Source organism: Peromyscus leucopus, chromosome 10, assembly GCF_004664715.2.
Source record: "Peromyscus leucopus breed LL Stock chromosome 10, UCI_PerLeu_2.1, whole genome shotgun sequence".
NCBI lineage: Eukaryota > Metazoa > Chordata > Mammalia > Rodentia > Cricetidae > Peromyscus > Peromyscus leucopus.
The window spans coordinates 24,988,135-25,001,337 of NC_051071.1; the positions used below are offsets into that span (position 1 = coordinate 24,988,135).

The 13,203-nt window shown below is 45.9% G+C and overlaps 1 protein-coding gene across 1 annotated transcript in view; it reads left to right on the top strand.

The window, feature by feature from the left end:
* The window catches only part of Pkd1l1 (polycystin 1 like 1, transient receptor potential channel interacting), a 121,580-nt gene that overhangs the window by 37,469 nt on the left and 70,908 nt on the right, over positions 1 to 13,203 (top strand). The window contains exons 14-19 of the mRNA XM_037208839.1: positions 60 to 220; positions 3,272 to 3,625; positions 4,455 to 4,514; positions 7,229 to 7,405; positions 8,787 to 8,864; positions 12,943 to 13,085. Coding sequence (XP_037064734.1) covers positions 60 to 220; positions 3,272 to 3,625; positions 4,455 to 4,514; positions 7,229 to 7,405; positions 8,787 to 8,864; positions 12,943 to 13,085 — 973 coding nt within the window. The remainder of the gene's footprint in view (positions 1 to 59; positions 221 to 3,271; positions 3,626 to 4,454; positions 4,515 to 7,228; positions 7,406 to 8,786; positions 8,865 to 12,942; positions 13,086 to 13,203) is intronic.

Sequence of the window (13,203 nt, forward strand, 5' to 3'; positions counted from 1 at the left end):
TTCAGCCTAAGGATGCACGTGGTATTTTCCTACAACATCAAAGTGATTGCCTGTTCCAGATTCGTCCACATCTCATGGGTCAATTTTAGAGACATCCGTGTAAACTGGAATGAAGAACTGTCTCTCAGAGCTGTGTGTGAAGACTGTGGAGATGTAGCCGACCTCACTTATTCCTGGGATCTCTTCCTAGTCAATGCAACAGCAAAGAATACAGTGGAAGGTAACGTGGTTACTCTTTTTCTGAGGAATGAAAAAGCTCAGGGTTGTTCTGTAATTGATGAACCATTGCATCTAACCTACCCAAGGCTAGGACTTCATCTCACTTCAGCCCTCCAGACACCTAGTGATGGTCCAAAAATTGTTTCTCACATATGTGCTCTAAGGAGGCTGGGCCCAGACTCACTTGGACTGTTTTATTGGTTGAGAATCACAGGAAGCCATTGCAAAGGATCTGTGATGAAGCTCACAATCCAGAGCTGTGGCCCTTGGAACTGTGACATATGTGTTGGGTCTGTACTCCACTTTCCTGACATGCAGCTCCTAAAATCTTTGGCGTCTTCAGTATGACAGTGCCTTTATATGCTAATGAGCTGACAGGTGGCTAGGAGCCCCTGAGTATCTTTGTGATGAGGCTTGACCATCCCAAACATTGGAGCAGGATGATGTAATCCACCATGTCTGTGTAACAAAGCTTCCATTAGAGCCCTGTGAGGATCACTGGTGGAGGGTGGAGTTCCAGAAAGGGGTGGCGGCTCAGGCCTCTGCTCACACACCTCACCCTGTGAACCTCTTAGCCTGTATCCACTGTAACATCATTTATAGTTGGTCTGTGAATGTGTTTCCCTGGACTATGTGAGCTTCTGTAAGATGGGATGATGGGAACTCCTGTTTAGCTTCAAAGAACCATAAAACCATGTGGGCATTCAGAGGCAGGATAGGTGGAGAACCAAGCTCTCAGGCTGTGTCATCCAGTGCAGTGGCCGGGTAGACAGCATGAGGACTGGATTGGAGGACGCCGGCTGATGATGCTTCAGAGTGGCTTGCTGCTAGTGGGGAGACATTTCCATATCATGTGGGCATCTAAGAAGCCGTCTGTGTGGTGAGACTAGATGAGCTGAGTCTGAGCCCGTCTTATCTGCCCACTCCCTCCTGACCTGCCTCTCTGGGACAGATGCCCAGCAGGAGCTGGTTCTAGCTTTTAGTCTATACTGCCAAATACTTAGGTGAATAATGGTGATCCAATGTGTCACTCTAAATGGGAAACTGATGAGGCACACTGAGCATGGGAACAGAGTTTATTTAAGTCCCAGTGAAGAGGTCTACAGGGAGAAAACAGGAACTGTCGTTACTCAGAGTAAGTGCTCCTGAAATGACACCAGAGGGTCTCCGGTGTTTACACCCTAGGGCAGGCATTACTTATCAAACTGGTTGTTAGAATTGTATTGGTCAGTAGCAAGAGCACAGGATGTGGACCAGCAGTGATGTGAGGCATTCCAGAAGTAAAGGAGGAGCTTCACTATGATGTGTGTTGTTTCCTCCATGTTAGGATGTCTGAAAAAATCCACAGGCTGATTGGAATGACCGGGGGGTCTGTGGTCTCAGGCCTCACATTGGCCTGGGCTGAAGAATGTTGTGAACTTGTTCTTATCCCCTCGTTCATCCTTTCTCATACTGTTTCACAGAGTAGTGGGATGCTGAGGAGAGAGGCTGAGTTTCAACAGAGAGTGACGCAGAAGAGCTGGGTTTCTGTGCTGGAATATCCAGCACTGCTCAGCCCCCACTGGCTGGCTGCCATGTTTTCTTTAGTCCATCTGAGGCTCTTAGAAAACCTTTTAAAGCAGAGCGTATAGTACCCCCCAACACTCACACACAATGGGGACATCCAGTGGGATTGTGTCCCACATTGCAGGAGAGGGGCTTCTGAATTCTTTAAGACAAACTAGACCTCCCTGAATCAAAGGCCAGAGTGTAAGTGAGGACCTGTGGTAGCGACGCTGACAATAGTTAAGCTACAACAAGGCCAGTGCTGCCCGAGGCTGATGTGTCGCAGAGAACTCTAGATAGGGTTCCCATCATCCCCGCTTGCAGTAGCTCATGGAACACAGGGAAACAAACCACTCGTTCACTGTAAAGGACACCACAGAGGACAGAGGTGGAGAGGTCTGTCCTGGTCAAAAACAAAAGCTGCCTTTTAAGGAAGCTCTTTCTGTCTGTGAATTTTTGTTGTTTTTGATCCTTTATCATAATTCCTGGAGATGCTTTTTAGAATTATTTACTGAATCCTCAATGTCAGGGATGAGTGGGAGAAATTCCTTCCAGAATACACAGTCACTCACACAGTGGGCTCGCAGAAAGAACCTGGTAGGGTGATCCTCTAGTCTGAATGTAGACGGGAGAGAGCAAGTTCCAGGGAAGGAATCGGGAGTTCCTTTTCCTTGCTCATATTTAGGTTATATATTGGCTCCCACAGCACCAGTCCAGAAACGTGTGCCAGGGCCTTGGTCTGAGCATCAGGTTTCCATGTTAGGCTCATTTAAAGTAGAGTAGTGTTTCCCCAGGAAGATGTGAACAAGTTCATTCACCCCAGCTAGGGCACCAAGATACACCACTGATGAGTCTATTCAAGTCAGGGGCATCAGTGAAGGGCTAGTGACAGGCGCATAGGTGACTTAAAAACAGGTATGCCACCCAAAAGGCCACCCCAGCATGGGCGATGACTCATGAATGCTGCCACACTGCAATCCCACCCTAAGCACTCTAGTGCCCACCCCCAGACCACCTGCAGTTGGGAGAAATGGCTGGAATGCCAGGTGAGAATCCTGGGGCCTGGCTCCCTGCTTCTACTAGGGAGCTTTGGCAGCCAAGTCCCCACTGTCTCTGTGCTTCTTGTGTTTCCATGACTACGGAGGTTACTGCAGCAACCTCAGCCCCGTGAGGGCAATGGTCACCCCAAGCTCACAGGAAATATCTTTACCCACCAACCTGTATGTGTTTTTATTTTTAACGTGTGTGTGTGTGTGTGTGTGTGTGTGTGTGTGTGTGTGTGTGTGTGTGTTGGATGGGGATGTCATAGTGCATATATGGAAGTTAGCCACCATTACAAAACTTCTGGTTATCAGATTAAGGTCACCAAGCTTCTGCAGCAAGCACCTTTACCATACCAGCTGAGCCATCCTGCACTGGCCCCATAGCCTGTATATTTAAAAAAACAAACAAAACATATCCTGTATTTTCAGTGCGGAATTTTAACCCTGTCACACCTGTGTTTAAGTTCCCTTCTGTAGCACCGTGGGGCTGCTGGGCGCTTCAGCATTTGGGGCCATTGTGAAGTTGTCTAAGTCAGACCTGCAGTCAAGCCCCAGAGGATCACAGATACTACACTCACCAGAGCGGTCACCCATGCCCCTGAGCTGGTCAGCTCTTCACAACCTGGGAAGCATTTCCACTGAGTCCATGGCAGGAGGCCACCACATTCCTGCTGGGGGTCCCATGGCAGCCTCAGGGGAGCTTATGGAGGATGACAGCTCACTGAGTGCTGCACCAGGTTCCCTGGAGGAGGAAGCTTTTATGATGAGCACCCCAGAGGGAAGCTGGTCCCCTTCCAGCTCCTCCCCTGCCTCTGATGGTAAGTGCCACCATCTCTACACATTGTCCCTTGTATCTAGACACCAGGCTCACCTGTGAAGCAGTGAATGGAATGGGACAGTCACCCCCACCTTTGTCCTGAGTCTAAGAGTACTATGTTCATACTCAGTGCAGAGCCCAGTTCCAACCTCAGGGTAATAAAATAGTGTTTTGTTTTTGTTATTTTGAGATAGGATCTAATGTAGCCCAAGCCTTCAATTCCTTATGTAGTTAAGGCTTGAATCCCTGATCCTCCTGTCTTCAATGTTCAAGCACTGGCATTATTGGCATGTGCCACTATGGCCCAGCTTAGAGATAGTTTATTCTTGACCCAAATATGAGTGACAGTGGTCCAGGAACACAAAGGTTATATACTCTTAATGATGTGTTCCACAGTGAAAGTGGTTACATGATATTTGATTAGTTGTTATTATTATACAAAAAAGAAGGTTGTATCAAATACATTGGCAGGGAGAGGGAACCACAGTCAGGTAGGGGAAAAGTCATATAGGTATTGGACTGACAACATTTTTAGCTGTGGATTGGTAGCAAATAGTCCTCTGCTGAGAATACATTTTAAAGGTTTTACTGATACTCAAAAAGGTGTTTAGTCAGACATGGTAGTGAATAATGAATGATGATTTTAAGGGACTAAAACATGGTTTGGATAGTTTGGCTCTGATCTGCAAAATTCTAACTCTGCACAATCATGAAGTTCTAATCCTCTGGCCTTACAGGATCTTGGGGCTGGGGGAGGGGCTTGAGTCTACAGCATTCAGCACTCACTAATTGTGTCTTCAAATGACACGCAATTTTTCCCTCTTGTGTAGATTTTGAAGCCTATTATAGTGACATCCAAGAAGACGTGCCGTCCCAAGGAAGACAGCCAGGTGACCACTTTTACGATTGTCCCCATGTAGAAGAGCCCTGCACCCAGGTTCACTATGCACCAGCCCTCCTGGATGCTCCAAGTTTGTCCTTCTATCAAGGCTACCTAAAACTCCCCCAGGGAATTTTCAAACAGAGACTGTGAGCGCCTCTTCATGGCACAGACCTCTCCCCTGGCCCACTTACTGCTGTACATCTTGAACCCTCTGCTCCCACACTTCCTGTGATCTCAGGCCCAACAGTAGGCGATCCAGACCCGAGGTGCCTTGCATGGCGACCATCAGCTGGTGGGCCTCCCTGACTGCCATCTCCACCTTGCCTTCTTGCTCATCATCCTCCTTGCAGGTTCCCTCTCCCTCCCCTCTTTGAATTTTCCCTCAGCACTGTAATGACCCCCATCAGTTCACTGTTTCTACTCCTACCTCTTCTAAGCAGGTGGCTTCTGGGTCAACAGTGTCTTTCTGTGTCTATCTCATATACACTTGACATCCTCACAAAAACTTCACGACTAGCTTATTCTTGTGTCCCCAGAATCATCTTGATGCCCAGTGCATCAGTGAACACAGGATGATCAATATGTCATGTAAAGAGGTGTATGATCTGTTGGTGATCTATGTTTCTGAAGAATAGACAGACAAGGAGTAAACACTGGCTCTACCTATCCAGTGAAAGATAGATAATTGGAGCGTGCTGTATCTACCAAATGAATGGGCAGGTGATTAATTTGTTGACAGAACAGGCAGATAATGAATGGCTGACTTATTTTATAGTGATTAAATGGTTAGGTTAATATGTTGGTCCTCTGATTCACTGCCTCTGACTTAGAGTTTTTTTCAGCCCCTCTTGTTCCTCCTGTGTGTCATACTTCTTTGTATGAGGTTCTCTTCATAGGCAATCATAGGAAGAAGCAGAAGAGAAACCTGGAAAAACAAAGTGTGTTATGACCACAGGTCCTAGGACAGACATGTGGCCCACCACTCAGGGCCTTGTAGGAAAGCCTTATGAGCTCCAGCTTCACTAGGGTTTCAAAGAGAGGAGCAAGATAGGCAATGTGTGTTTCAGGATCTGGTGATCTGAATAATTCCAGTGGGCTGTGGACAATGGGTGTGATGCCTGGTACAACATTGGTACCTAGTAACCTGGCACCTGACTCTGGCATAAGTAAGCAGAGGACAGTTGCCCGGAGTGTAGAGTGGAACAGAGGGAAACTGGCTGTGGATTGGGTAGACCTGCTCCTGACTAGGCCTCTATATGACTAGGGATTGGCTAGATCAGAACAGGTGACATCTTTCTAGCCATAAAGGCAGGTTTTGCTGCTGTTTGATTTATTTGTAGGATACGGAGACACAACTACATTGGTTACTGGTTTTTGCCTCATGGTTTCACAGGGTTACAGTCACTTGGCCCCATGCTCCTGGGTAGAAAGTCATGTCAGTGGGTGTATATAAAGGGGGTTTTCTCTTCATGGTGGACAGCATACCACCAAGGATCCACCCCCAGTGAGCTCTTCACAACTAGGTTCTACCTTCTAAACTTTCCAGAACCTCCAAAAATAGCAGCACCAGCAGCTAGGAACTGAGCATTTAACATGGGCCTGTGAGGGTAACTTCATATTCAAGCCATAAAAACCATACATAAAAAACTAAAACGTATAATATATACACAGGTCTGTGTCAGGGCTCCCCCTTAGGCATGGCAGGTGCTGAGTCAGTAATAGCAAATGGACAACATAGACATTATCTTACCCTGTTCACAGCATGACACTTTCTGACAGGAGTCATCCTAATTCCTTCAGAGTTTCTGGGACTCTGTCTTCTTTCCATGGCCTTCTTTGAAGTCTTCAGTCAGTCTAGCACTGTCCCCTGACATTCCTCCCCAGACTATGCTGTGGCTTTCTGCCTCTGTGCTTGCTGCCTGCAATCATGCTTCCACACAGCAGCCACGCTGCCTGCAATCAGACCCCCTCCACACAGCAGCCACGCTGCCTGCAATCATACCTCCACACAGCAGCCACGCTGCCTGCAATCACACCTCCACACAGCAGCCACACAGCCTGCAATTAGACCTCCACACAGCAGCCAGGGGCCTTTCTCAGGCACAAACCAAATGGCCAGATTTCTCAGCCACTGGTGGCTCCCTGCCACTTTCAAGACAAATATTTCCTTCGGTGGCCACAGGCATGTCTCAGCCTCACTGCCCACCTTCTGGGCCCCATTCTCTTTCTTCAGCCACCCACAGAGGGCCATTCCCACCACACTTGGTTTCTACTCAACCTGGAGACTTCCTCCAGATCTTCACTGAACTCATCCTTTGCTCTGAATCCATGCCCACTGTCCCAACAGAAGCCCCATCTCCGACCCCTGCTTCCTTCTGTTCCTCACACTCACTTTCTCTATGAACCTACTGTGTTTTTCCTCTGTCATTTTATCATTACCTGACTTTGCATTATGAAATTCCGGATCACAAGGTGGAAGGGAGGAAGAAAGGAAGGCGAGGAAGGGGAGGAGGGGGGAGGATACAGAAAGGAGCTAATGGGAGGTGATTATAAGACACTAAAGTACATCTCTTGAATACACATACTTATTAAAGGCATTGTTTTAAAAGTGCTGTATCCAGCAACCACAGAAATCAGTATTAGCATCAACCTTGAAGCATTCATGCTTCACAAGACTGTAACCTTTCCCATTCTCTCCTGTGGCATGATTTCTCTTCCTAGGAAACAGTGCCAACTTCCAGGAATCAGGACCAAGCACCAGCACCGAGGAGAGTGCCAATGGTGGGGACAACCTGCTGGGTCCTTTCCTTCACACAGGCAGAGCAAAGCCAGCTCTCATGGTTGACTGGCCCAAGACCCTGGTCAACCGAGCTGTCTTCCACAACTACACCTCCTCAGGTATAAACACGCTCTTTGTACCCTGGATTCAAGGCCATTTCAGAAGAGTTTGGGAACCAGCCCTCAGGTTCTCCCAAGTCTTTTGTCTTAATGAAAGAATGGAACCACTCAGTCTTCTCTACTCACGTCTGTCCTTCTGGGGACCACAGCCCATGGCTCCTTCTCTAAGGATGAAGCTAGCTTCATCTGTCCCCTAGGTGTCCCCAGCTGCAGATCAGTATGGAGCTTCTGATCTGGGTGGCACCCCAACATGTAGATTCTGCCTGTCTTTAAGACCTTGCATAGAGTAGATGTTCCATTTACATGGATGGATCGAATAAAGCTGGCCCTGTGTGGAAAAGGAATTTTTAGCCTGTCTTCTCTAGCACAGGCATATTTGTTTGTCTGCTCTTGTGGGGCACTGCCTTTCTGAGTACTACACAAGAGTAGGTAACCCCCATAAGACTTTGGGGGAAGCTATGGATTTCGTGCTATTTTTCAGGGATTTTCTACTTGCTCTTTCCACTCACTTGTCTTAAGTTTTGGATCTCTCCCAATTTTGAGGAATGCTAAGCAGGATAGGTCAACTTACTTTTGAAGGGGAAAAGTTAAAAACTTTTCATAATCAAAATTCTACAAAAGCTCAATATGTCCATCATATTTTAACAGATAAGTCAAATTTATAAAATAAAAACTCAAACATTGAGCTTACTGTAAATTCACAAAATGAGATCTTACCAGCATCCTCTTATTACTAAGGAAATCTACCTCATTTCTGAGCTGTAGGTGACTGGTCCACCTCAATACTGCTTCTGTTGGATAAGGATGACCTAGAGATAGGAATTTGGGTTCCTTAAAGAAGGCTGGTACCCCACAGACTAGTGTCCTTCCCAAGTATGAACAGAACATGTGTCTTAGTTAGGGTTTCTATTGCTGTGAAGAGACACCACGACCACAGGAACTCTTATAAAGGAAAACATTTAATTGCAAATGGCTTACAGTTCAGAGGTTTAGTCCATTGTCATCATGGAGGGAGACATGGCAGCATGAAGCTAGACATGGTGCTGGAGAAGGAGCTGAGAGTTCTACATCTTTATCCACAGGCAGCAGAAAGAGACTGTGTCCCACACTGGGTGTAGTTTGATCATATGAGACTTCAAAGTCGACCTCTACAGTGACACACTTCCTCCAACAAGGCTATACCTACTCTAAGAAGGCCATAATAGTGCCACTCCCTATGGGCCAATCACACAAACATATGCATCTATGGGGGCCATACCTATTCAAACCACCACAACATGTAACCAGGGTATTTTTTACTCACACCCTTGGAACAAGGGTGGGGCTCACTCCTGGGATCCCACTGACTGCCCCTTCCATGTGGACACTTCCTCTTCTGTAGGTATCATGGGACCAGCTGTGACAATAACACCGTTCTCACTGAGCAGTGGCGAGATGTATGTCTTACAGGCTTCTGTAGGTATGTCAAGGTACAGGTTGGATCTAGTGTGGGGAACCATGAAGGCTTTGGTCATTATATACTTTTTCCTAGAAACAGCAGTGACTCTCTACTGCAACCCCTTGCTCTGGGCCTCACCACTTCCTTCTCCCCTGCTGCCGGCAGCCTTCCCATTATTTGTTACTCACATTATTTGCTGTGATGTTCTCCTTTCTTATGGAATCACGTGCATGTTTAGAACAGGATAAACAATGATCAGTTACCGTCCTTCTTGTATGTCTGATTTTTTTGGTAGATACCTAATGTCTTAGGGTTTCTATTGCTGTTGAAGAGACACCATGACCATGGCAACTCTTATAAATACATATTTAATTGGAGTGTCTCATTTACAGTTCAGAGGTTCAGTCTATCATCATCATGGCGGGGAGCATGGCGGCATGCAGGCAGACATGGTACTGGAGTAGCTGAGAGACCTACATCTTGCAGGCAACAGGAAGTCAACTGAGACATTGGGTGATATCCTGAGCATAGGAAACCTCAAAATCCACCCTCACAATGACACACTTCTTCCAACAAGGCCATACCCACTCCAACAAAGCCACACCTCCTGAAAGTGTCACTCTCTATGAGATTATGAAAACCAATTACATTCAAACTTCCGCACCTGAATAGGTCACCTTCACTGCATACATTTGATCCCAACCATGTGTTATTGCCATTTTTCTGAGTGCTCAGTGTGTGCTGGAACTTATCCACAGGCTTACCCTGCTCAGTACCCCACAACTCTTCCTGTGTTTCCACGACTTAATCTGAAAGCATTCTTTTGGGTAACTTCTAAACATTCCCCCATTTCTGGGGACTTTCAGTCCCGCTTAACAAATACAGAAGATTCAAGTGATATGCAAAGCAGATGCTTCATCCATTTTTGCATTCATTAGGAACCACCATGAGCCAGGCAATAGAGGCACAGCTGTAATAACAGCAGTAGGGAGCTTGAGGGAAGAGGATTGCAAGTTCAAGGCCAGACCTTACCTCAGAGCAAAAACAGATAAGCAAAACTTAATGTGCACTTCCAATTTTGCCTCCTGGGTTTGTATATACATCCCTCATGGAAGAAACACAAGGCTGTTTGTTTTCTAATATTTCATAGATTGGCTCTGGATACTCACCGCTGCTGTGAGCCTCTGCCTGCCCTGTCTAGACACTAAGCCTCCGTCTCTGTTTCTGCCCACACAGAGACAATGTTTGCTTCTGTTATATTGGATACCTTTGCTTCTCAGTAGCTCATGTGCCATGCACCCCTCACCCCAGTTTTGAAATCCCCCAATCAACAAACTAAAAGCCATTCTCTTAGGCCATGTACCTTCTTTATATGCCTAAGAGTCTCCCCATGATCCCTGGGTCCTGTCCAGTGTCCTCAGCCATCTGGGAGAGTTGAACTCAGTCTCCAGATGTCCTGCTCAGCTGTCCATCACTTAGCCCACACAAAGCCTCCCTAACAGCTTCACTCTCCTGTGCTCTTCATCACACACATGGCACTGGGTGGCTGTCCTTCCTTGTGTTACTTGGGGGGAATACCCTTGCCCCTATGTCCCTTTCTTAATTTGGTATGCTAGTCACCACCCAGGGTTGCTAACTTTCATTGCTTCTTCTTCTACGAGGACTGGGCAGTTCAGCAAGGCCGAGCTAGTCACTGTATCCTCTTGGATTTCACTTGTGTTGAAGGGTCTATTCTCTGTGGTTGGTGTTGTTATGCCACTGTTAAATCCGGAGCACAGGCCCAGTGTTCGGCCTGCCAGAGCCACATGAACAGTTCCCACAGGACCTGATGAGGATTTTTGACAATGTGATATAGAAAACGCCAGCCTGTAATTTATCCTAAGAAATATTACTTTTAAAAAAAAAATTGTGAAAGATAATAAATTATTTTTTTTAATTTTATTTTATTTTACAATACCATTCAGTTCTACATATCAGCCACGGGTTCCCCTGTTCTCCCCCTTCCCACCACCTCCCCTTCCCCCCAGCCGACCCTCCATTCCCACCTCCTCCAGGGCAAAGCCTCCCCCGAGGACTGCTATCAGCCTGGTAGACTCAGTCCAGGCAGGTCCAGTCCCCTCCTCCCAGACTGAGCCAAGTGTCCCTGCATAAGCTCCAGGTTTCAAACAGCCAACTCATGCAATGAGCACAGGACTCGGTCACACTGCCTAGTTGCCTCCCAAACTGATCAAGCCAATCAACTGTCTCACCTATTCAAAGGGCCTGATCCAGCTGGGGGCCCCTCGGCCTTTGGTTCATAGTTCATGTGTTTCCATTCATTTGGCTATTTTTTTTTCAATAATTGAGTAAAACCAAAATTTATTATAAGCCACAGTCATCCTAGGGACCTCCATGCTATATATATAGCCTCCATGGTTCTATGGGTTGTGGTCTGATTGTTCTTTATTTTATATCTAGAATCCACTTATGAGTGAGTACATACCATGACTGTCTTTCTGGGTTTGGGTTACCTCACTCAGGATGATTTTTTTTAGTTCCATCCATTTGCCTGCAAATTTCATGCTTTCATTGTTTTTCTCTGCTGAGTAGTACTCCATTGTGTATATGTACCACATTTTTTCCATCCATTCTTCCGTTGATGGGCATCTAGGTTGTTTCCAGGTTCTGGCTATTACAAATAGTGCTGCTATGAACATAGCTGAGCATGTATCTTTACGGTATGAATCAGCATTCCTTGGGTATATGCCCAAGAGTGGGATGGCTGGGTCTTGAGGTAGTTCGATTCCTAATTTTCTGAGAAACTGCCATACTGATTTCCACAGTGGTTGTACAAGTTTACATTCCCACCAACAGTGGAGGAGTGTTCCCTTTGCTCCACATCCTCTCCAACATTGACTGTCATTGGTGTTTTTGATTGTAGCCATTCTGACAGGTGTAAGGTGGTATCTCAGAGTCGTTTTGATTTGCATTTCTCTGATGATTAAGGATGTTGAGCATTTCTTTAAATTTCTTTCAGCCATTTGTAGTTCTTGTTTTGTGAATTCTCTGTTTAGCTCTTTAGCCCATTTTTTAATTGGACTGTTCAGTATTTTGATGTCTAGTTTCTTGAGTTCTTTATATACTGTGGAGATCAATCCTCTGTCAGATGTGGGGTTGGTGAAGATCTTTTCCCATTCTGTTGGCTGCCTTTTTGTCTTATTGACTGTGTCTTTTGCCCTGCAAAAGCTTCTCAGTTTCAAGAGGTCCCATTTATTAATTGTTGTGCTCAGGGTCTGTGCTGTTGGTGTTTTATTTAGGAAATGGTCTCCGGTGCCAATGTGTTCAAGAGTGCTTCCTACTTTCTTTTCTATTAAGTTTAGTGTAACTGGATTTATGTTCACGTCTTTGATCCACTTGGACTTGAGTTTTGTGCATGGTGACAGATATGGATCTATTTGTAATCTTTTACATATGGACATCCAGTTATGCCAGCACCATTTGTTGAAGATACTTTCTTTTTTCCATTGTATAGTTTTGGCTCCTTTGTCAAAAACCAGGTGTTCATATGTGCATGGATTAATGTCAGGGTCTTCAATTTAATTCCATTGGTCCATATGTCGGTTTTTATACCAGTACCAAGCTGTTTTTATTACTATAGCTCTATAGTAGAGTTTGAGGTCAGGGATGGTGATGCCTCCAAAGGTTGCTTTATTGTATAGGATTCTTTTAGCTATCCTCAGTCTTTTGTTTTTCCATATGAAGTTGAGTATTTTTCTTTCCAAGTCTGTGAAGAATTGTGTTGGGATTTTGATGGGAATTGCATTGAATCTGTAGATTGCTTTTGGTAAGACTGCCATTTTTGATAATAAATTATTATAGGGTGACTAATAAAGCAGAAAGTACATACCATGGTGTTTAATCACTGGGGAGTAATAACTATGCCTGTTGGGGTGTATCTGCCCAGAGAATTCTTAGGCAGATGTTTACAGCAGATTCTAGACACAAGCTGAGGACACGAGAAATGTGTGTGTGTGTGTGTGTGTGTGTGTGTGTGTGTGTGTGTGTGTGTATTTCACTGTTCTCTATACCAGCTGAAATCCTCATCCTGTCCTTCTCGTAGCTTCAAAGCATGCCTTACTAGGCAAAGCTCAACTCTACGTAACGGTCAACCAAGTCCCACGGGACATGTCCTGTCAGGTGCGACCCCACAGTGGTATGGAGGCACATACCATCTTCAGTGTCTTCTGCATGTCAGGGAAACCGGTATGTGAGAACCCTTGTCTGTCCTGGGGGGTGCAGGCAACCGCAGCTCTTGGAAAGCACAAGAATTCTTTGCATGGCAGGTTGTGGGGCTGGCCCTGCCCTGCAAGATAGAAAAATT